At 38.0% G+C, this 21,420-nt stretch overlaps 1 protein-coding gene across 1 annotated transcript; it reads left to right on the top strand.

Annotated features, from left to right (window-relative positions):
* The first annotated feature begins 4,224 nt into the window (after nucleotides 1-4,224).
* Nucleotides 4,225-4,888, top strand: LOC147457091 (uncharacterized). The gene is made up of 2 exons (XM_086513270.1): nucleotides 4,225-4,325; nucleotides 4,483-4,888. The coding sequence occupies exons 1-2, from the start codon at nucleotides 4,225-4,227 to the stop codon at nucleotides 4,886-4,888; spliced, it is 507 nt and encodes a 168-aa protein (XP_086369396.1).
* Nucleotides 4,889-21,420: the final 16,532 nt, after the last annotated feature.

The following is a 21,420-nucleotide window of genomic DNA, read 5'->3' as shown; positions in this document are numbered from 1 at the left end:
CCTTATAGATCCCAAATTAGATCTCAAATCACAAAGTTATGCCCACTTGAAGTTTTTTCAGGGGTCGGCATTGTAGGAAATTGGTTTTCTTGGGATACATGCACCCAATGATTTTTTAACCCTTCAAGTATCTAGATGGTAGTATCCAATGTGATTTGTTAGTAGAACTTAATGTTCATCAATTGGATGTGTATGCACAAAGAAATTTGCACTTGAGGTTGACCAAGAATAGTGGCCATGGGAAAGTTTTTTAATTTTGTCGATTTGTGTGCAACCAATTTGAGGGGTTGGGAATCTCAAAATGTAGGATGAAGATTCAAAATTGAAGCATGATATACAAGTTTATAGGTGATGTTTACAGCTCTGCCATTGGATCTGGGGAGTTGGGGGAATTTTAGTTGTTTTTATGGGGCTCAAAGGGGATCTATTCTATAAGTGCCACATGAGCTTTGCATAAACACTAATATCAACACTAATATCAACACGAGAGAGAGAGAGAGAGAGAGAGAGAGAGAGAGAGAGAGAGAGAGAGAGAGAGAGAGAGAGAGAGAGACTCAAAACATACCTTGATGATGATAAACTGACAAGATGCATACACTGACAGCTGAGTTGAAAATGTGTACAAGAGACTAGCTACTTAAATAGTAGGTCAGTGGTTGAGTGCACACAACTGTGATTGCTACTGACACTGCCAACTGCTGTTGTACACGAGATCATTGACATGGCTACAATATGGGCTAGGATCTCCACCACTGATCCATCTCTTGGAAAAGGAAAGAACTTGGATGCCCAAGGGATGGGATGCCGTGAGAGGTACACAAGGAGAAGAGGATCTGCTACCCATGTCTGTCCTAGAAAGGGATCACCACCAAAAGTCTACTTCCATCATTTACAAACATCTTCTAGGATGCCCACAAAAAAAACAGGAGGTCGCCAGGGAAAACACTGGTGTAAGCTCATGAGTACATCAGGGAAAAATGCTAGGCTGTGTGACGGAAAAAACGCTAGCAACCAGTTGATGATCTGCTTATGCTGCCCCTTGGGGTGCCCATGAGAGGGCGCCCCTCATTGGGGAAAAATTGCATGTGAATAGGTTCTCCCCTTGCCCTACCTATATAGAGACTACCCCAACCTGCCCGACCCAACCCTATGGCTCCATGACCTTGGAAAAGGAAGGAAATTACGAAAAGGGTACATGGGGAAAAATAGGGGGGTCTTGGGATAAAATATCCCAGTCCTCAAGGAGCCTCTATGACCATGGAACAAAGCCAAAAACCAAGATTAACATGGCTAAATACGACTCGAAATGAGAGAACAACCTCGCATTGGTTGGGCATAGCCACAAAACAGCCCTCACTCCCTAATTTGCTCCTAGGAGATACCGAAGCTACCACCAAACAGGAATATGATTTCTAACACAACTATGCCTGAGAGGCTGCAACCTACTCAGATACCAATTTTTGGAATTAGAGTTGCAAGAATGCACACACAACTTGGAGAAGATGAAGAAGCTCAAGAAACACAATAGAGAGTGTATTGCTTAGTGAGATAAGTTATCCCTAGAGTGATGTGCACATATACACTGAACGGGGGAAAAAAGCCTCCTAGTGAGGGAAAAAGTGCCCCAGTGGTCCTAGTGTGTTCACACACATCACTTACCCTCATGTATGGTAACATCTCCAAAGGATGCAAGAGTCCTCTTGCCTTCATTCACTTTGCATAACCTCAAATTTTTGGCAGTGCAAGACATAGATTTGAATATGCCATGGCTAGTAAATTTTTTGTCTTACAAGTGTATAGGTTTGCTTTATGCATGCTAGATTCCCTACACTTGGATATTCATGACATTCTTAAACAATTTGACACCAAATGTTTGCGTCCGTCAATACACAAGTTCTCTCCTTGTGGAGTAGGTACCCATCTTCATTAAATAAATTCTTCCATCTAGTAAGTTCATCACTCAAAAGAGGACCAAATGTGGAGGAAATAAATGCACTACCAGCATTGGATTGAGAAGGATCCCTCTTTTTGACATGACTCCACACCTTGGAGTATGCATCATCATACTCACATTTTCTTTAAGAGATTCTAAAAACTCACTCTTAAGATCCCTTAACAAAAGAGAGTTGATCATAGGTATATGGCTAAGAGCATTAGCTACAACATTGTAACCCTTAAGAGATTCCAAAAACTCACTTTTAAGCTCCCTCCCTTAACAAAAAAGAGTTAATCATAGTTAAATGATTGAGAGCATCAGCCAAAACATTGTACCATCCTTTATGATACCATAGTCTTGTGTCATAATCTTGAAGAGTGGAAGAGTTATTCCACCTCACCTTTCAACCCTTCAAGTCACACTGTTGTGTAAACTATTTGATGTTGAGATGTCAAGCTCAACATATACGACTCCTGGATGACTACTACCAATCCTCATCATCACTAGAATGCCTTGGTGGATACGCATATCTTTGCCAGTGATACTACAGCGGGGACTACACTGAGCTGGTCTACCTACAAGAGTGATGGCACACTTGCCTACACAACTCACTCACTTGCGGTTCATACTAGACCATTGTACTAGTTCCCTTTTATGTTGTATTTTTCCTTATGTTTTGTAGACCTCTTATCTTGAGTTTGTGGAGAAGAAGAAGTACAAATTTTTTTGCCCTCCATATGTGTGTGTGTGTGTGTGTGTGCTTGCAAGAGATTAAGCTCTCTAAGGCTCTATCTCTTGACATGGTATCAGAGACTGGTTGTGTCTGAGGATCTTAGAGTAGCAAGTAGAAGCAGCCTAGGAAGCAACTTTGGTATTCATTAGGAAGAGGATGTGGTGTATGAGGGCCTCTTTATTTGACATGAGCTTATAGAAGTGATTAACATTTTGATGAATAGGTGTACGCCATGTGTGCAACAATGGTGGGTGTGTAAGAGATGTGTAAGAGTGGTCAAAGGATGCACTTTTTCCCCAAAAGAGAAGGTGGACTATTTATGATTTTTGACCTTCCATAACTCCCATATATGATCTCCAATTTGAGAGGAGATCGTAGATTTGCAATCTACGTGTCGAGATCTTTCCATAGATATGCTACATGATATGGTTTTACCCCCGCTAGATTTTAAATTCTATTTTGGGGGGAAAATTTGAATTTAAATAAACTAGCCATTTTGCCTATTTGAATTCAAATGCTGTCCTTTGATTACTTTCTTAATACTAAAGGTTTGACTTCCTTAAACTGCAAAATAAAGAGGCCCTCATAGACTCCATTATCTTCCTAATGTATCGAGAGCCGTCGCAGGTGATTCCACTTGGAGAGTGTGCATCTCAGGGTTCGAGATTCTCTAAATCTCCATATAGGTGGTGCAAAAATATTTTGTTTGGCTGCAGTGTGCACAAACACTATTTAGTATAGTGAAACATGTGTATGTACGCAAATTGTGGTTAGAGGTCGTAACTGATTATTTTTAGCAAGTTTCTCGAAGACTGTGTAAAGGGTTGAAACATATTGTCCAATAATGATGGGCTTAACCAGGTTTTCAGGGAGAAGCTGGATAAGAAAAACTTCCATGCTTGGAAGTTAAAAATGACCAATTTCCTTATGGGCAAATGTTATTGGGACTACATTGATGGAGAGCATGAGGTAGCACCACTATTGCCAAAGGAAGGTGCAAGTGCTACACAAATTAAGACATTCAAAGTTTGGAACCAGGGAGCTTGGAAGGTCATGGATTGGATTTCTATTAGTGTACATGACACTATGGTTGGGCATATACAGGATGCTCAATCTCCTAAGGAGGCTTGGGGCACTTTGCTGTCATTGGATGTGACTAATACTAAGGCAAGGAAGCTACAATTGAAGACTCAATTGAATATTGTGCAGAAGAAAATATTGTCCCCATCAATGAATATTTGCTGAAGATAAAGAACATCTGTGAGTCACTTGCATTGATTGGTGTTACAGTTGTTGATGATGATAAAGTAGAAGTGTGTCTATGAGGTTTCGGTCTTTCATACAAAAAATTCAAAACTAGCATCCATCTTCGAGAGAACATTCCATTTTTTACAAATTTGGTGTCTTTATTGATTTGTGGAAGAGAAGGAACTTGAGGAAGACAATTTTGAACGGATCCTTTTCAACAACAGAGGAAAAGGAAGAGGACGTGGTACAGGTCATGGACGAGGCCGAGGAAGAGGAAACTATCAAGCACAACAAAAAAATATAAATCATGGTCAGAACACAGGTGATGGTCGAGGAAACTTTCAAGGCAGGGGGAGTCCAAGAGGTCGTGGAAATGTGCAGCGCAATAATGCAAGTCAACACAGCAATGTAGTTTGTTGGGGCTATGGAAGACATGGTCACTTTGAACGTGAATGTCCAAACAAGAGGCAACACAACAATTATGCAACTACTAGCATGAATGTAGATGAGCCCGAGAGGCTATTTGTGATACAACACATGCTAAATACTATGTCTACAAATGTAGAAAATCTAGTGATAATGTCTCGTATGTGGATTCTGGTGCATCTAATCACATGACCAGCAATGGTGAATGGTTTAAGGAAATGCAGAATTTACAAAGTCTTGGTTATGTAGAAATTGGGGATGATACTGCACATCCTAGTATGCGTATAGGAAATGTAACATTGTCTATGACAAATGGTAAAGTGAAGTACTTGGCTGATGTACTACATGTACCCAACATTTCAAAGAACCTGGTTTTTGTTCGGAAAATGGTTGATTACGGTTTACAGGTCAGGTTTAACTCCGATGGTCTCTTTGTTGAAGAGCATAAGAAGGATGGGAGGCTGGTTGCACAAGGAAAGATAGTGGGCAAAATGCTTACTTTAGATGTAAATGTGCTCGAGGTGAATGTTGCCATGTTTGCATGAGGTGCAGGTGTTGTTCCAGATATAGAGATTTGGCACAAATGTATTGGTCATGTAAATTTGCAGAGGGTGAAAATGATGCATAATAAAGAGATGGTTAGAGGTTTACCTACGTTTTGAGTTGCTGAAATGAAAAAAGTATGTGAAGCTTGTCAATTTGGAACTCAGGCAAAAACATCATTTTATCATGATAAGCATGTAAGCAGGAATGCATTGGATATAGTGCACATAAATGTATGGGGTCTGGCAAAGAGTGCATCTATGGGTAGATGTAGATATTATGTGAGTTCCATCGATGACCATACAAGGAAGGTATGGGTCTACTTCATGAAGCAAAAAAGTGAGATGTTTATCCATTTTCAAATTTTCAAAGTTGTGGTTGAAAAATGGATTGGGAAACATATAAAGTGCCTGAGATCAGATGGAGGGGGAGAATACTTCTCCAATAAATTCAATGGTTTTTTGAAAAAGCATGGAATTCAGAGGCATTTTTCATGCATGTATACTTTGCCAAAGAATGGTGTTGCTGAGCAAAAGAATAGGCACATTGCAAAAGTGGCTAGAGCATTGATGAATGAGAAGAACATGCCTCATTATTATTGGGCTGAGGCTATTGCTATAGCTGTCTACATTATGAACATGACCCCTACTGCTACAATACATGAAATGACACCTAAAGAAAAGTTTAGTGTGAAAAGCCAGATGTATTAGATTTTAAAGTGTTCAGATGTATTGCTTATGTGCATGTGCCGGATAAGCTAAGAAGATAGCTTGATCCAAAAGCTGAAAAATGTGTGTTTATTGGATATTCCCTTGAGAAAAAAGGATACAAGTGTTACAATCCTGTCATGGGTAAAGTGATGGTGAGCAAGGATGTTGTTTTTGATGAAATGGCAAGCTGGTATGCTGATGTAGAAGATCATTTGGAGGCTGATGTAAGAGAGAATGTGGCTACAAAAAGTATAGGTGCATAGTCAACGTTTTGAGTGGGCTACAAGGGTCCTCTAGTGCAAGCCATGGTGAGAAGCCATGGAGTGGTAGGTTACATGAAAGATTGAGTCCTGAAAACTCTTCAAATGTATCAAGGAAAGGAAAGAAAAAAGTTAATCATGCCACTAAGTTGCCAAATTTGGGTGCTGGTTATGATGATGGGGATAGCAGTGGTTCTGAGCAGAGTTTGGATGAGGAGTTTGGCATACCCTTTGTGAGACTCCAGGTGTAAGAAAAATACACGCAGGGATAGGGCACCAGGTGTAAGAAGAATGCACGCAGGGATAGGGCACCAGGTGTAAGAAGAATGCACGCAGGGAATAGGGCACCTGGAAGTGATCTTGGACCATGCAAGTCAGAAAGAGCAAGAAATCATGTGCATAGATTGACTTATGACAGTTATGTGGCTCGCCATTGTGCATTTATGGCAAAGATTATAGAGGAAGTAGAACCCACATGTTTAGAGGATGCTGTCAAGGATGAAAAATTGTGGCAAGCTGTGGATGAAGAGATGGATACACTTGATGCAAATGGAACATGGGAATTGGTTCCATTACCAAAGGATAAGAAGTCAATTGGATGTAAGTGGGTTTACAAAATAAAGCATAGTGCTGATGGCAGTGTGAGTAGGTACAAGGCTAGACTTGTGGTCAAAGGTTATGCACAAACTTATGGTATTGATTACGAGGAGATGTTCAACCCCATAGCTAAGATGGCTACCATTCGTGTGTTTATTGCAGTGGTTGCCGCATTAAAATGGGTGTTGAAACAAATGGACGTAAAGAATGCATTTTTGAATGGAGACTTAAAGGATATGGAGTAGCTAGGTTATGCAAATATGAGGCTATGTGACCTTTTCTGAAGGTTAAATAAATCATTGTATGGGATGAAGCAAGCACGTAGAGCTTGGTATGAGAGGATTCTGGAATTCCTCATTTCATTGGGCTTTGAGATGTCTAATGCAAACCATTCATTGTATGTGCAAAAGAATGAGGCAAGAATTGTAATAATATGTATCTATGTGGATGATTTGGTTGTTGGAGGTGATAATTTGGATAAAGTAGAGGGCGTGCAAGCCCTACTTATGCAAGAATTTGACATGAAAGACTTGGGAGAATTGTGGTACTTCTTGGGCATTGACATTATTCGCACGAAAGAAGGTGTATGGATGTCACAAAGGAAATATTCATTGATATGATAAAAAAGTATGATTGTAAGCCTATTGCAATGTCCTTGGATTAGAATTTGAAGTTGGGAAATGATGCAAGTCAAGTGCTTGATAATGATACCATGTATAGGAAGATTGTGGGTAGCTTGATCTACTTGACTATCTCACGTCCAGACTTGAGCTACACAATTGGATTAGTGAGTCATTTTATGCAGTCTCCCAGGAAACCACACTTGGATGCAATGTCTACCTCAAGCACAAAAGCTTTCATGGGATCAATAGATAATATGGGTCTAGTAGAGATTAAGTGCTTCAAAATTTCCCTTTTGAGCATCTCCCTAATCAAACATTTTGTCCTTGGCTTTCAATTGGTGTGTCATAAAAACATCAATTTTCACATAGTTTTTAACAAACCTGCAATAAACGTGTACAAATCCTAAGAAAATTTGGGTTCTTCCAAATTTTTAGGACGCAACCACTTAAAAATGGCTCAACTTTGGGACGATCCATTTGAATGCTTGCATAAAAAATTAGTTGTCCCAAATAATGAATTTTTGACTTCAAAAAATCACACTTGGACTCTTTGCATATAATTTCTAGTTCCTCAAAAGATCAAACTCTTTCCTCAGATGTTGTAAGTGCTCATCCTCAGATGCAATAAAAATTAAAATATAATCAAGAAGAACAACGAAAAACTTGCATAGATGTGATTTCAAATCACTATCCATTAATGTCATAAAGTACCTCGAGTGTTGGTTAGACCAAAAGGCATAACCAAAAACTCATAATGTCCAAACCTTGTTTGGAAAGTAGCTTTAGGTATATCAACAAGTTTAATTCCTACTTGATGATATCCAGATTTCACATCTATTTTTGTAAAATAGCATGCATGGTTGATTTGATCAAACAACTCACCTACCCTTGGAAATAGATATTTATTGTTAATAGTAACTGCATTCATAATAGTAATAGTAACCGCGTTAAGACCATGACAGTTTACACACAAGCACATAATACCCTCGTTTTTCTTCACCACCATGAGAATGGGGGAAGCCCATGGTGAAGAGATAGGTCAAATAAACCCGCGATTGAGGCAGTCAACAAGCTGGCATGCCACCTTACTAGCCTTAGAATGGCTTGATCTATAAGGCAGTTTGCTCTAACATGCTTAGTACATGCAACCACATCTATGCCATGCTGCAAAAAATTTGTTATGGTGGTAAACCAAATGGTAAAGCTTGTGGGAAAACATCATTGTATTCCGTTAAAATCCCCTTTAATTTATGAACGGAAACTACTTGTTGTGATGACTAAGAAATAGAGAGAGAGGTAGAATGTAAAATAGAAGCATGTGGCATTGAGGAACTCTTGTTAACAAATGACATAAAAAGATAGTAACACAATAAGATATTTTCAATCTCATTATTAGAAGAGATTTTCATAAGCTCAATTGTACAAATAAATGGCAAGGGAGGTACATCCTTTTTCCCCAACAATAGCATATGCATACCATTGTATTCAAACATAATACTATTGTGCTCACATCTATGATGTTATGATGAACCTGAACAATGAAACCACTCCTGGATCAACATCACATCTACTCTATCCATGTTCATACCTAAAAATATAAGGCTTTATGATATCCTTGTATCTCAAGAGGTACACTCTTGAACTGAGTATCCCACACTTCAACATCCTGGCCATTGAATATAAATACCTTGTAGCAGTGCAAACTAGATGTGTGAGGCAAATTGATATGTTTCAATAACTTATAGCTAATGAAAATGTAAGAAATTCCATCATCTTTAAGGATTCTCACCTTGTGACTTTGTCTATAGCCATGCATTCTCAAAAAATCATGTGGGCCAAATGTTGGTTGCCGCATAGAGGCAATTGTACATCATTCATGAACTACCTTTTCATGTGCTACCTCCACATTGGAGTAATGAGATGAGGATTTAAAACAAAGAAATTACACCATGTGCACTTCGTTTTCCTTACCTTGGGCGATAGACTTCGACTTGGGACAATCCTTTCTACCACAATTACTTTCAATACATTTAGAACATAATTTTTAGTGATGTTTATACACTCTATGCCCCTTGGGATTCTTAGACGCATCAAAGAAGATGGCCTCTATGCCCCTTTGGCTTCTTAGATTCATCAAAGGAGAAAATAACATATATTCTTTTATTGTGTGCTTGATTTTTTATGTGAGATGCACGTGCATGTGAAACATCACGCATATGCATGCTCTACAATAATCTATCATTAGGATCATCATGAATATGTGCCTACACTATGGATTCCTCAAGTGTTTTGGGGTCTTGCATTTTAACATGCTTCTTAAGCTTAGGAGTTAACCTGCTGATAAGCCCTTGTACTTGCTAGAAGTCATTCAAACTCTCTAGTTTGAGGATACCATCTCTATAGGAAGATACATTTTCAATAAGTGTCTTATGCTTCCTCATAGAACACTCATTGCATGCTATCTAGTTCCTATCCTTAGCAAAAAGATGTTTTTTGGGAACATATCCTTGAGAGAAACCCATATATGTGGTACAATTTTCTTCTCCTTAAGAGACATTGATTCATATGCATTGTTTTCTAGTGAAAAGATACTCCATAGTGCCTTGAATGCATCTAGAGTATAAAAAAGATGGTAGATATCTTCCCATTTATTAAGAAAAATTTGACCGATCCTTGTTGCGTTCTCTCTCTACACCCCAAAGAGTGGCGATTTGGTGTTATTTAACATCTCATCCACCTCTTCCTGAGTAAGAACATGCAATGGGTATGGATTGGAGCCTTTCTTAGAGTGCCACATCTAGAATTTTAAATCCTTGAGGTGGAAAAATACTTAGGTGGCTCACATGCAATGCCTTTGGTTTTTTGATTGATGAGCTGCACAACTCAATCAAAAAATTGGGTGGAATTTTCATTCAAGCACACAACAATTTCTTCTACTACAAGATGTGTTTTAGAATAAGAGTAGGAGGCTGTTTGCATACTTGTAAAATTATGTGCTATGATGAGAAGTTATAATATCATGATGAGATAGCCTTTTCAATGTTCATACCTATTCTAGCTTTCACTTGAGATAGTAAGGATCAAATTTTGTACTATTGTAATTTTTTGGGGACATACCTTGTGCACTACTTTTTGGTATTGTAAACATTATATGAATGCAATGGTAGCATATTGAGTGCTTCATTTCATGCTCAGTAGTCTAGTAACCCTAAGCAATAAGCTAGTTAGATTACCCAGTTTGATGATAGTAAAGATACTTGTAACCAACATACAATGTAGTTTACTGCGTGTGATAAACACCAAAGCCATGTATACATATTGCACACAAGAGACAAAAAACCAACTTTATGATAAAATTTCTTTATTTGCAGCAAGAAGTATATTGAAAGTTTAGTGGTTACAACTTAAAAGCTAAAGGGCATGCTAGTACAGATTCCTTCATAGATTTCTAAGGTGATTGTGTACACCTGCCTTCTCCTTGGGATGTGCTATATAGGTATTTTGATACATTGCACTAGATGTGAAAGTAGGTGGACAATGGGATACTTGTGGTCTAGCTTGAAGGTGTATGCATCCTGTTGCTTGTAATGCAGTCCTTGCACAACATATAAGCCTCTGCCAATTACATTGCTCCATTCATCAATATATCCCTTCTCTACCTTCTCCTTTGTTGCACAACACTTCACCACGTAGAAATCCACATCCTTGACATTTATTGAAGCATCTAGATTTACAACAAATGTGTCGCCAACACATAGAGTGCTATTCAGCACATCATGATGACCTTTGTATGTGAAGTCATCATAGCCAATGACTTCCTCTGTCAAAATTTCATCTCATGGCTTAGAGTCTGCCACAACTTAATCAGGTAGTAATGGCAACATAATATGATAATTCCAAGCCTGCACATGAGATTTATTGATGCAAAAAATCCACCTTCCGTGCATGCATGTATCATAGAATCATGAAAAGTTTCTTCTTGCAAGAATAGTTGGATCCTGTGGGTTGTGACCACAAAAAGCATGCAGCAAGTGAAATTTTTCCACAGTGGCACAATTCCACTTGACTTCCTGATCACATCCCCCTCTTTGACCTCGTAGAACACACTGTCACATTCACTTTATTTTGAAGGATATGATGCATGTGCTCCTTGCAAAAGGTTGGCTTGGAAATAAGAAACCACTTCTATTGGACACCAAAAAATAGCTCCATTAGGTTTTAGTTGTTCATGGGTCAAGGTTCTTTTCACAACTTTACGTGAACCATCATGCTTGCCCTTGCCATGCCCTAATCCAAAGAAGAACCAGCTCATCCCAATACCTATGAGTCCATTATATCTTGCAACAAAATCAGAAAGGTCTGGCTCTGTTGAACTACGAGGCTTGAATTTTTGTCCTTGCCATTGAGCTACATAGGTATGAATGATGAAGAGCTTCAACTTGGTCTTCAAGAGTTGAAGAAACTCCCAACATTACATTTCTTTATGCAAAATATGTTTTCTTTTTTTAGAGTTTTCATGCTTATCTTTTGCTCCTACATATGAAAATACTTTTCATAGTAATACTCTTATGTGGATTTGCTGTCTCCAAGCAACATAATTCTAACCTCTTGATTCCACATATCTTATATTCTATAGAAAACTACATCTGTTGGCTTTGGATAGAGAACAAACTCTCACATTTGTGTGACACCTTTGAACGTGTGATGTGAAGCCAAGAAACTGTTGCTAATGTTCTTTCTTGTGGCACAAATACTGCATACACAATTGCAACCCACATCATGTAGCCCACACAAGAGCGCATGCGGTTTAGTGTTTCCTTTAAAAATGACATCTGCACATGGTATGCACAACAACATGTTTATCTATACTTTAGCTACCTGCAAAAGAATGTCTTCAACATCTCAAACATTCTCATGCCAATCTTGCAATCTAGATGTTTTTCTTTGAATCAGCGAAAGAGCTCAACCTACGATATCCATATTTGATTAGTATTTTTACTAAGATAAATGAATCCAAACAGGAATATACAGATTGCTACCTAGGACATTTGTCATGTTTATGAAAACAAATAAAAGTGTAAATAGAACATTCAACATCCCACATGCATGTAATAGAGTGTGTTGACTACCATAAACAATGTTTTCATAAGCATAATAAGTATGATAACTAGCATACTAAGTGTGCAAACAAGCATATGTAAATAGAATAGCATGTTTGCTAACTAGCATACAATGTACGCTTACTAGAATATAAGGTATGCTAACTAGCATGGACAATAATCTAATCAGCATACCCATGATGATAACTAGCATACTATCTATGCTAACAAGCATAATCGGTGTCTAGTTTAGAATATGAGGTATGCTAAACTACATAGAATGTGTGCTAAGAAGAATAGAAGGTATGATAACTAGCATGGACTAGGTTCTGACCAGCATACCCTGAATGCTAGCAAGTATAATAGGTGTGATGATTAGCATACTAGTTATGCAGTATAGCATACCTAGTATGGTAATTAACATACTAGGTATGTAGCCAGTATGGTAATTAGCATACTAGGTATGCTAACTAGCATAGAACGTGCTAACCAACATACCCATTATGCTAGTTAGCATACTAGGAAAGGTGGCTAGCATACTCATTACGTCAAACAACATACTCAACATGCTAGTTTCCATACTAAGAATGCTAACTCGCATGAACACTGTGTTAAACAACATATAAAACATATTGGTGAGCATACTAGGTATCTTAACTAGCATAAAGGGTGTTAATTAGCATACATATTGTATTAACCAACATACTCTGTGCTTGGTAGATTACTAGGCATGCTAACTAGCGTACTCATTATGCCAAGCAGCATACCCAGCATACTAGGAATGCTATCAATCATAAACCTTGTGTTAAACAACATACTCATTATGCTAAGTAACATACCTAGCATACTAGTGAGCATACTAGGTATGCTAACTAGCATAAATGGTGTTAATTATCATACATATTGTGTTAGCCAGCATACTCTATAAGATTACTACGCATGCTAACTAGCATAATCATTATGATAAACAACATACCCAACATATTAGGATTGCTAACTAGCATAAACCTTGTGTTAAGCAGCATACTTAGAATGCTAGTGAGCATAGTAGGTATATTCACTAGCATAAGGGGGGTTAACACTAGTTTGGTACCACAACTGGACATTACACTGTCCTTTTTGGATCATTTTGTAGAAAATACCAAGGCAAAATCATAATGAATTTCTACCAAGTTACATAGTGTGTGATTTGCCCCATGGGTATACTAATACATAAAGTTTTTTTGAGAATCACTATTTAACTAAAAAAAGGTTGCGACGTCTACAAAAATGTGTGTGGATTCTAGTATGTGGTGCATAAATCATATTAAAAGAAATTTATTAGCTCTGAATTACATGAATATGTGGTGCTTGTAAGTATATAGAGTGGCACATAAAGTATTGTGACAAACAAAATTCATTTGGCTTAGGAAAAACATCATTCAATATGAGTGGGTAGGAAAAAAACATGCAAAATGAGGGACACTAATGTGTCTATTTAAATTGTATATATATATATATATATATATATCAAAAATTGACTTTTTACAACTTTCCCAAAAAAATATATTTGACATTCTTTGGAGCATAGAAATGACCTATGATTTTTTTTCCAAGTTTGAGGACATTATAATGTCCACAGGACATTTTAGTGTCCAGGTACTAATTAACTAGTGTTAATTACCATACATATTGTGTTAACAATCATCGTCGAAAGATTCCAACAAGGATTCCAATTTACTTCACAATTTATTTCATCATCCTTGTAATTCCAATTGATTGTCATAACTTTCATCATCCTTTTAATTCTAGTTGTAATTCCAATTGATTATGATATCTCTTCCAAAATTCATATTTGTTGTCAGTATGTAATTTTGAAGCCAAAAATGTTACTTTTGATGCAATTGTGACAAATATATCTTTTGTACCAAAATAACCGAAGCAAGGGTATAAAAGGAAAAATTGTAAAGTTTTTGTACAATCATTGCTATGAATGAATGAGCGGATAAGGCTTCCTTTGTACGTTGTGTGTTTTCTACTCTCTAGTACGACTTTCTCACGCATTGCATCGCACAGTTGTCACATTGGAACTCCAAGGGCACCATTGTGTTTGTCTCATTGAGCTCTACATGTGGATACCTACATTGCAAGAATTTTGCAAAAATAGAGTATCGACTTCTACGACCTTCCAGGTGACATTCTCACTATCCGCATGTTGTTTCGAGGTTTTGTCAATAGCATGAGATTCTAGGCACTTAAGAGAAACTAGTAGGCAAGTCTAAAGTCCAAAAATTTGACCGGAATCTAGCTAACCAAAGGAAATTGCATTTTTCTACGTGTGTCTTATTGCGAGTTGAATGACCCAGTTCTATTTTATATAGTCTCAAGAAATATCCTATTAAGTTTAGAGTCTATTGGAGCTGATTTGCAAGAGGATTTGCATGTGGTTGTGTGAGAGGATTGAAGGATAGATTGAAGATTTCGATAATTAGAAAACATATCAAGTGTAAAGTGGAGTGTATTGTGTTAAAACAAGTAACAACCTCTTCGCATTCCTCCATGCCCTAGTCAAGTCACTTGCTTCTCAAGATTGACATTTTGTCTTGGTTCCATCTCTTCTAGAGATGTGATAGGTGTTGACCCTTCTGGGCACCAAGACATTGGCATCATTGCCAGGGAACGAGTACCTAGACTAGAGAAAACACAGTTATGTTTGACAAAGTTTCCTTAAGTAGACCTTTAGGTCAAATAGGTTAGGAAAGGAGATCAGGTTTTTTGTGGTCTTTGTTTCGTGTGATTGTGATGAGTTTATTTTGCTGCAGAAGTGTTAGACAATTAGGATAAATGTTTTAGATAGGTTTGGAGTTTAGTGCAAGACTTCATTAGCAGATAGAATGGTAAAGCTTGCAGTAGGTGATAAAAATGCAAGAAAATGGAAAAAAAAGGTTTGGAGCTTAGTGCAAGACTTCACTGACAGATAGAATGGTAAAGCTTGCACTAGGTGAGAAGAATGCAAGAAAATGGAAAAAAAGTATAGTTAGGGAGTTATTTGACAAGCATCTTTAACCTATTTTTAGTGGATTTCTTTGTTTTAGGAGTAGGGTAAGTAGACAAGTTTGACAAGTGCTCTCATCATCTAATTGGATCTACATCTACTAACATAATATGGTGGAACAGCTCCCCTTTACACGTGTTGCAATCTGCGACCTGAAGGCTAAAGTCCAAAAAGAAAAAAGCCCAGTTTCACGCGATAAAGAGGGAGAGAGGGGGAGAGAGAGAGGCCGCCGAAGGTGGCCGGCCGTACTAGTATCATTGAAAGGATCTTTTGCCAAAAGTAGTACAATCTCAAAGAAGGACAATGCACCCAAGAAAGTAGGTGATTCTAGGCATGATTTGTGGCTAAAAGCATACTTTGGTGGTACAAAAAGGACTGTCCTTGAAAACACCTTTGACAAATCTTTGAGTTACAATTTCTACATGTCACATGAAAAACTACCTATCGTACTATATATCGCTGGATAGATCTTCAAAAGAAGAATCTAAAAACACAGGGTCCGAAAAGTTTTGACCTAAACTAAAAAAAATTTACCAGTCCCCACTTTTTCACTGGTAGAAGTAAAATAGGTCCTTTTTTTGTACCACCAAACCACACTTTCACCCTTGCATAAACAAGAGTGTGTAAATGCACAATCATAGCTAAAATTCTCACAGCCATAGCTTGAAGAAAAATTTGTGCATGATACTTCATCAATGTGTTTAACAAGTGTGTTTAAGTACATGAGCGAAGTTTGGATGAAAGTTGACCAAAAGAAAGTGAGAAAGAGCCAAAGAGGACAATGTCAAGAAGACTAAACTACTTATTAGCACCTACCTAAAATGCCAGAAACAAGCTACAAGATGATAATAGAGACTAAAAGAGAACTACAAAGACCTTGGATCTAGAAAAAGGGATAAAAGTGCACTTTGGGAAATTTCCTAGGAAAAAATTACGATTTTCTCTGTCTTTTTAGATATGGAGCTTAGAAGTCTACAAGGCTGAGGTCAGGCAATCACCTTGACTTAAGAGGGCCATTCATCAAGTCCAAAGTGGATTGGAGCATCACAAGTGAGTATACTTAGGCACCAAAAGAGTGTTGAAGCTGAGCTTATTTCACTTTCTCACTTGAGGTGAGAATTGGCACATGTACTCTTGAAGATGGGTAGAACATTTTGGAATTGACCAAAGCTTGAAAAGGGGATCAAAAGCAAGAGTTGAAGAAAACAACACAAATTTTTTCTCAACTTCTGCTAGAGATATGCTTCAACTTTTGCTAGAGATATACTTTTTGGCTAAGTTTTATTCTAAGAGATTATTTCACAATGCTAATCTCATCCAATGTGTTAAAAGTGCAAGTGGGCAATTTTTCCACGCAGAGAAGGAGAAAATCATGATATTGTCCTCAGCAGACCCTAGCTATCCCAAGTGTGAAGCATCAATATTTGTATAAGAGGAATTCCTCAAGGTAACAAAAACACCCATATGGTCAAATACGGAATTGAGCTCCTATGCATGAGATTAAGCCAATTTCCATCCAAAAAGTAGACTTAAAAAAGGTTGGGAGACCTTTGAGACCATCAAAAGAGTTAAGACCTTGGAATTTTTGCAAGAGTAACTTGTTGGGAGTGGGTAGTAAGCCTCTGAGATAGCTGAAGTAAAAAAACCTCAAGAGACCTTTAGGCAAGAGAACATCGCGATTTTCTCCCACAGAGTGTTAGGAGCAAAGTTTTTTGGCCAATTTTGATTCCACCCTCTAAAGTGAGACCTTTAGAGAATTACTAGGTCTAGAGATCATTAAATTTGTGCATGAAGTATTTTAATTGGCTAAAGTTGTGTGCACATCATCTTCCAGCTTGTCTAAACTCCATATATGTTTAAGTTTTTATTGAGCCTTATACAAGGAATGAGATTGGTGCACGAGAAGAGTTTGAGTACTAAAGAAGTTCCAAATGATCTAAAGAACTAGATAACATGTCAAGTTTGAAACCCGGGGGATTCACCATGGAAAACTTACCGCACCACATAAGTGCAAGGAAGGGGTTTTTTTTTACAAGTTACATAAGCATATAAGTTAGGGGCAAGCCCCCAATAATTTATCTCCCAAGCTTAAAAATAAGGGAGGGGGATATCATACCTGGGGGGGGGGGGGGGACTGACCCGGGTTGATTACTTGTAACGATTGGTCATCGGTGTGCACTAGAACTCGGATGAATTTTGGGGAAGTTTTTATCAGGTCACACATTCAATTTTTTATCAAGCCGATCATAGGTAAGGGCTGATTTGGAGCACGTGAAGTGTTGATTTATACCATCTTTGGATGGGTCAGAATTGGACAAGTAGCTAGAGTGCAGGTTGATTGGGCACATAATTTGAAAGTCAAACTAAGACACATTGAGAGTACATCTAGTTATCAACAAAACTGGTTCCTTAGTAAGTTGCCAGTCACTATGCTACACACTCTTTGAGTACATTTATTTAGTTAGATCATGTGAGACCTAAATTCTATATGTAAAATAGGGGTATGCTAGTTTATTTCATTGATTGTCGTATAAGCGTAGAAAGGGGGGTCATTTCCCTAATATAAGTCGTATATACGGGTTTTATCAAAGTTTTCCACTCACAGGTGGCATCCCGTTTTTATATAGAGTGAATCCCCCGGGGTTTGAAACCACTAAATTGTTCATGTTCTTGAGATTAGGAGCTTGGTATTGGTCAGGTGTCAGAAGACCAAGAGACCAAGTAAGCAGCGGATCTACGGAAGAGAGTGTCAACAAAGAAAGCCTAGAACCTTAGCAACTAAACAAGAAGAAGTGGTCTCTGACACTTCCTCTGGGCCAGACTTCATTGTTCTTATGGTAGAGAAAACACCGGAAATGACCTATCATAGTGATAGAAATGGGGAGAGCACATCACAAAAGCCAGAACTCCCACCAATCAAGAAACTGTACTACCATTACACTAATGGAAAGGGAGCCTGATTCTATGTAGAGATCCATCATAAGTGCTATGTTCTATAGGACTTGGGCAATTGTGAGTTTTGAGAACAAGTTGAGGCTGTCAACTACTATGAAGACCAATGTATCGATGAGAGAGGAGTTGCCTATCTTAGGGCTGATAATCCTAATCTTGTTGATGAAATGGAAATGACTAGAACCAAGAATAAAGTTTATGAAGGAAGTGAGACTCCCACTAGAGAATGATGAACCAATTGAGATAGCCTTGCTTTCCTCTAATGAATGGTATGATCCACTAAAGACTCTACCTAATTTTCTTTGTCGATGTGCTTGATGGAAATGACCAAATGTGGCAAAAAAAATTTAAATTGTCCTTGATAATTATCAAGACCTTGGATGTTTGACTGCCTTTGGTAGAATAACCTTGCAAATAGGACTCGCTATACAAGATAAGAAGCCTTTTGTTGAGGGATTTTAAATCCCCTTTGGTGATAGCTTCACCCTCTTTTGATGCCAGTTTTGTGAGAGCACCATGTTGAAAGCCTTTGTTTACTGCAAAACATTGACATGTAAAATCCAATTTGAGTGCCCTAAACTCAAGGTAATCTATGTACTTGGTACTTTGACTTGGTTCTCTGAGATTGTGACCCCTCCTTAGTGAGAACAAACTTGTGAACACTTAAGACCTAAGTGTGATAACCAAGCTTCAAAACTAAGGCAATGGGCTTGTGGCACCGCAACAGACAATGAATATGGAGATGGAGGGAGATGGCGTGCTTGGCTGCTCTTGATGCAAAAATGTATATTTCTTAGCTCACCCTCATGCACCCTCTGAGCCCAAGGATTGTCTATTTCATGTAGGTCACCTTGTGTACCTGAGGGTCTTGTCTGGTGCACTCTCAAAAAAATCTCTTGAACTTCTTTTCCACGACTGCATGCATGCAAGAATATCCCAAAATGCCTCCATGCCCAGGCTCAAAATGGCTTTGATAGTGATTTGAGACCCATAGGAATAAAAACCATGCTTCTCCACCTAATCATTCTCTCCTATATATATTGGAAAGACATGCATTGACTCCCACTATGCATGCTACCCTAGGCCTCATGACCTCTTGAGGCACCATTAAACATGTATAAGAAATTTATATATGCATCATTCTAAGATTCCAATAAATAGCTCTTTGCAATCTATTTGTAAATTGTAACTTGTACATAGTGATGTTTGTGGTCCAATGCACAATCCTTGTTTTAAGAATCATCTATACTTTGTGGCTTTCATTGATGATGACTCCACACATGCATCAAGATCCAAATAATTTATGTGCTTCAAGAAATTTTTTCTTATGTGGCTAAAAATGTATTTGGTTGTAGTGTGGGGAACCTCCATTTGGATCAAGGATGTGACTCTATGTCTAAAGAGCTCAATATGTTTCTACCAATTCATGGGATAAAACACCAAGATATAGTCTTGTATACCCAAGTTGTAGAAAGAAAAAACAGGTCATCTATGGAAATCACATGATATATGGTCAAAACCCAAGCTCTATCACACACATTTTGTCTTGAGGTTGTCATGTGTGATGCGTATGTACTAAATAGGTGTCCATTTAAGCCTTACGGTCTATCCTTGGCATGGCAAGAAGCCAACCCTTGGTCATTTGCATGTATTTGATTGCTTGGCTTATGATTTGGTGCTTAAGCAACAACACTAAAAATTGGATGATAAGGATATGAACTGTATTTTTCTTATTTACATTCTAGAATATAAAGGTTATAGGTTGTATCACTTAAAAATGAAGAGTATCTTGATTAGTCAAGATTTTTTTGGTGGAAGATCTAGTTCAACCCTTGTTAGCGTGTACCAAGGAGACAAATACAAGCTCACAAATTGTATATGATACATTGTTGCCTTTATTCAATGATGGGAGTACAAATCAAATTCCAAATGAGGCACCTGTGGAGCCGATGCAAGTTCCAAATTATGTTATCAATCATCCATTTTTTGATGTAGGTTTACAAGATGTAATTGATGAGGATATGGCTATAAACAAGCAGGCTAGAGGTATGCCAAGATGGTAGGTGAAAACCTTGCATGATATTAAGTGGGATGCACCTTTATCTAGTTATACTCATTTATGTTTTCAACATGCCTCTTATGCATCAGATGGCTATGTTTTGGTTATGTCTACTATGTATAATGAAAAAGAGACTCTATCATTTGCTAGAGCACAAAATTTAAAATTTTTATTGGTTACAATACAATCTGAGTATGATGATATTGTTAGGCTAGGAAAATAAAATTGTAATAAAAATCCATAGTTGACGTACCGTTTAGACAATGCAAAGTCAAAATATGGAATGGCAATGGTTGTGTCACGTGACTTCTAGCAAAAAAGCCATTCATTAACTGAGTCATCGTCAGTTAATAAAAGCTGCTAAAGACCGAAGACGTACGAATGCACATCGAGGATGAATGCAAAGAAGCAATAAAGATTGGAGTTACACATTTTCCACGTTTTCCCAAAATGGTCACGTATTGTAAATTCCTGATTTATTTCAAGCCATTGTAATACTTTAATGTGTTACAGGCTCAATGGGAGTTCCAAGTTGTAAAGAATAGGTCACTTACTGTGCCTAGGTTGCAGATTCAGTAAGTGATGAGCCATAAAGGCCTTGGGCACCCGCACATTGCATATTTTTAACCTAGCTATATAAGTCAGTGTGTAAAATGAAATTAGGGTTCTCAAGTCATTTGTTGAGAGCACTCTTTGGTGAGAGCTCTTGAGGTGTGTGGCTATGGAGTCCTTGAGATTCTCCTTGCTCATGAGACTTGATTAACACTAATCAATGATTCATTCTCTCTTACTATGCCTCTCTCTTACTTCTTATGATTGCCTATGATGCTTAGATTAACTAGATCTTAAATAATTAGTGGTTAATCCCTCTCTAATCTTGTGTGATTGCCCTCTTTTTCTCGTGTATACATGTACGTTTGATTGGAGTGTGGTGCTTGATAGATCTATGTGTGTGTGTTTGCGATTAGTGTGTTGCATGATAGGATTAGTGTTGTGTGAATCTTGCAATCGTAGTGTGTGTGATTGGGTTGATTGGAGGTGAAGAGAAGTGGATATGGAGATTGCCCTTCATTGCGGCTTAGCAGGCTCCATAGGCCGAGAAGCTCACCTCGTAGAGTTAACCATTTGTGCTGCCACGATTAGCTCACTAACCGTGTGAGTGTTTCCATGCCCTAGCCAAGTAGCTCATCCCTCCGGATT

This window comes from Adiantum capillus-veneris, chromosome 5 (assembly GCF_014529385.1).
Source record: "Adiantum capillus-veneris isolate H3 chromosome 5, ASM1452938v2, whole genome shotgun sequence".
Lineage (NCBI taxonomy): Eukaryota > Viridiplantae > Streptophyta > Polypodiopsida > Polypodiales > Pteridaceae > Adiantum > Adiantum capillus-veneris.
The sequence above is the reverse complement of the archived record's forward strand: the minus strand, read 5'-3'. Positions and strand labels throughout refer to the sequence as shown.

What these genes read in the sequence shown, in the direction of transcription:
- LOC147457091 (XM_086513270.1), top strand. Translation starts at nt 4,225, where the DNA reads ATGGTCAGAACACAGGTGATGGTCGAGGAAACTTTCAAGGCAGGGGGA. An exon ending in ATGCAAGTCAACACAGCAAT is followed by an intron (nt 4,326 to 4,482) that starts GTAGTTTGTTGG and finishes CTACAAATGTAG; the next exon opens with AAAATCTAGTGATAATGTCT.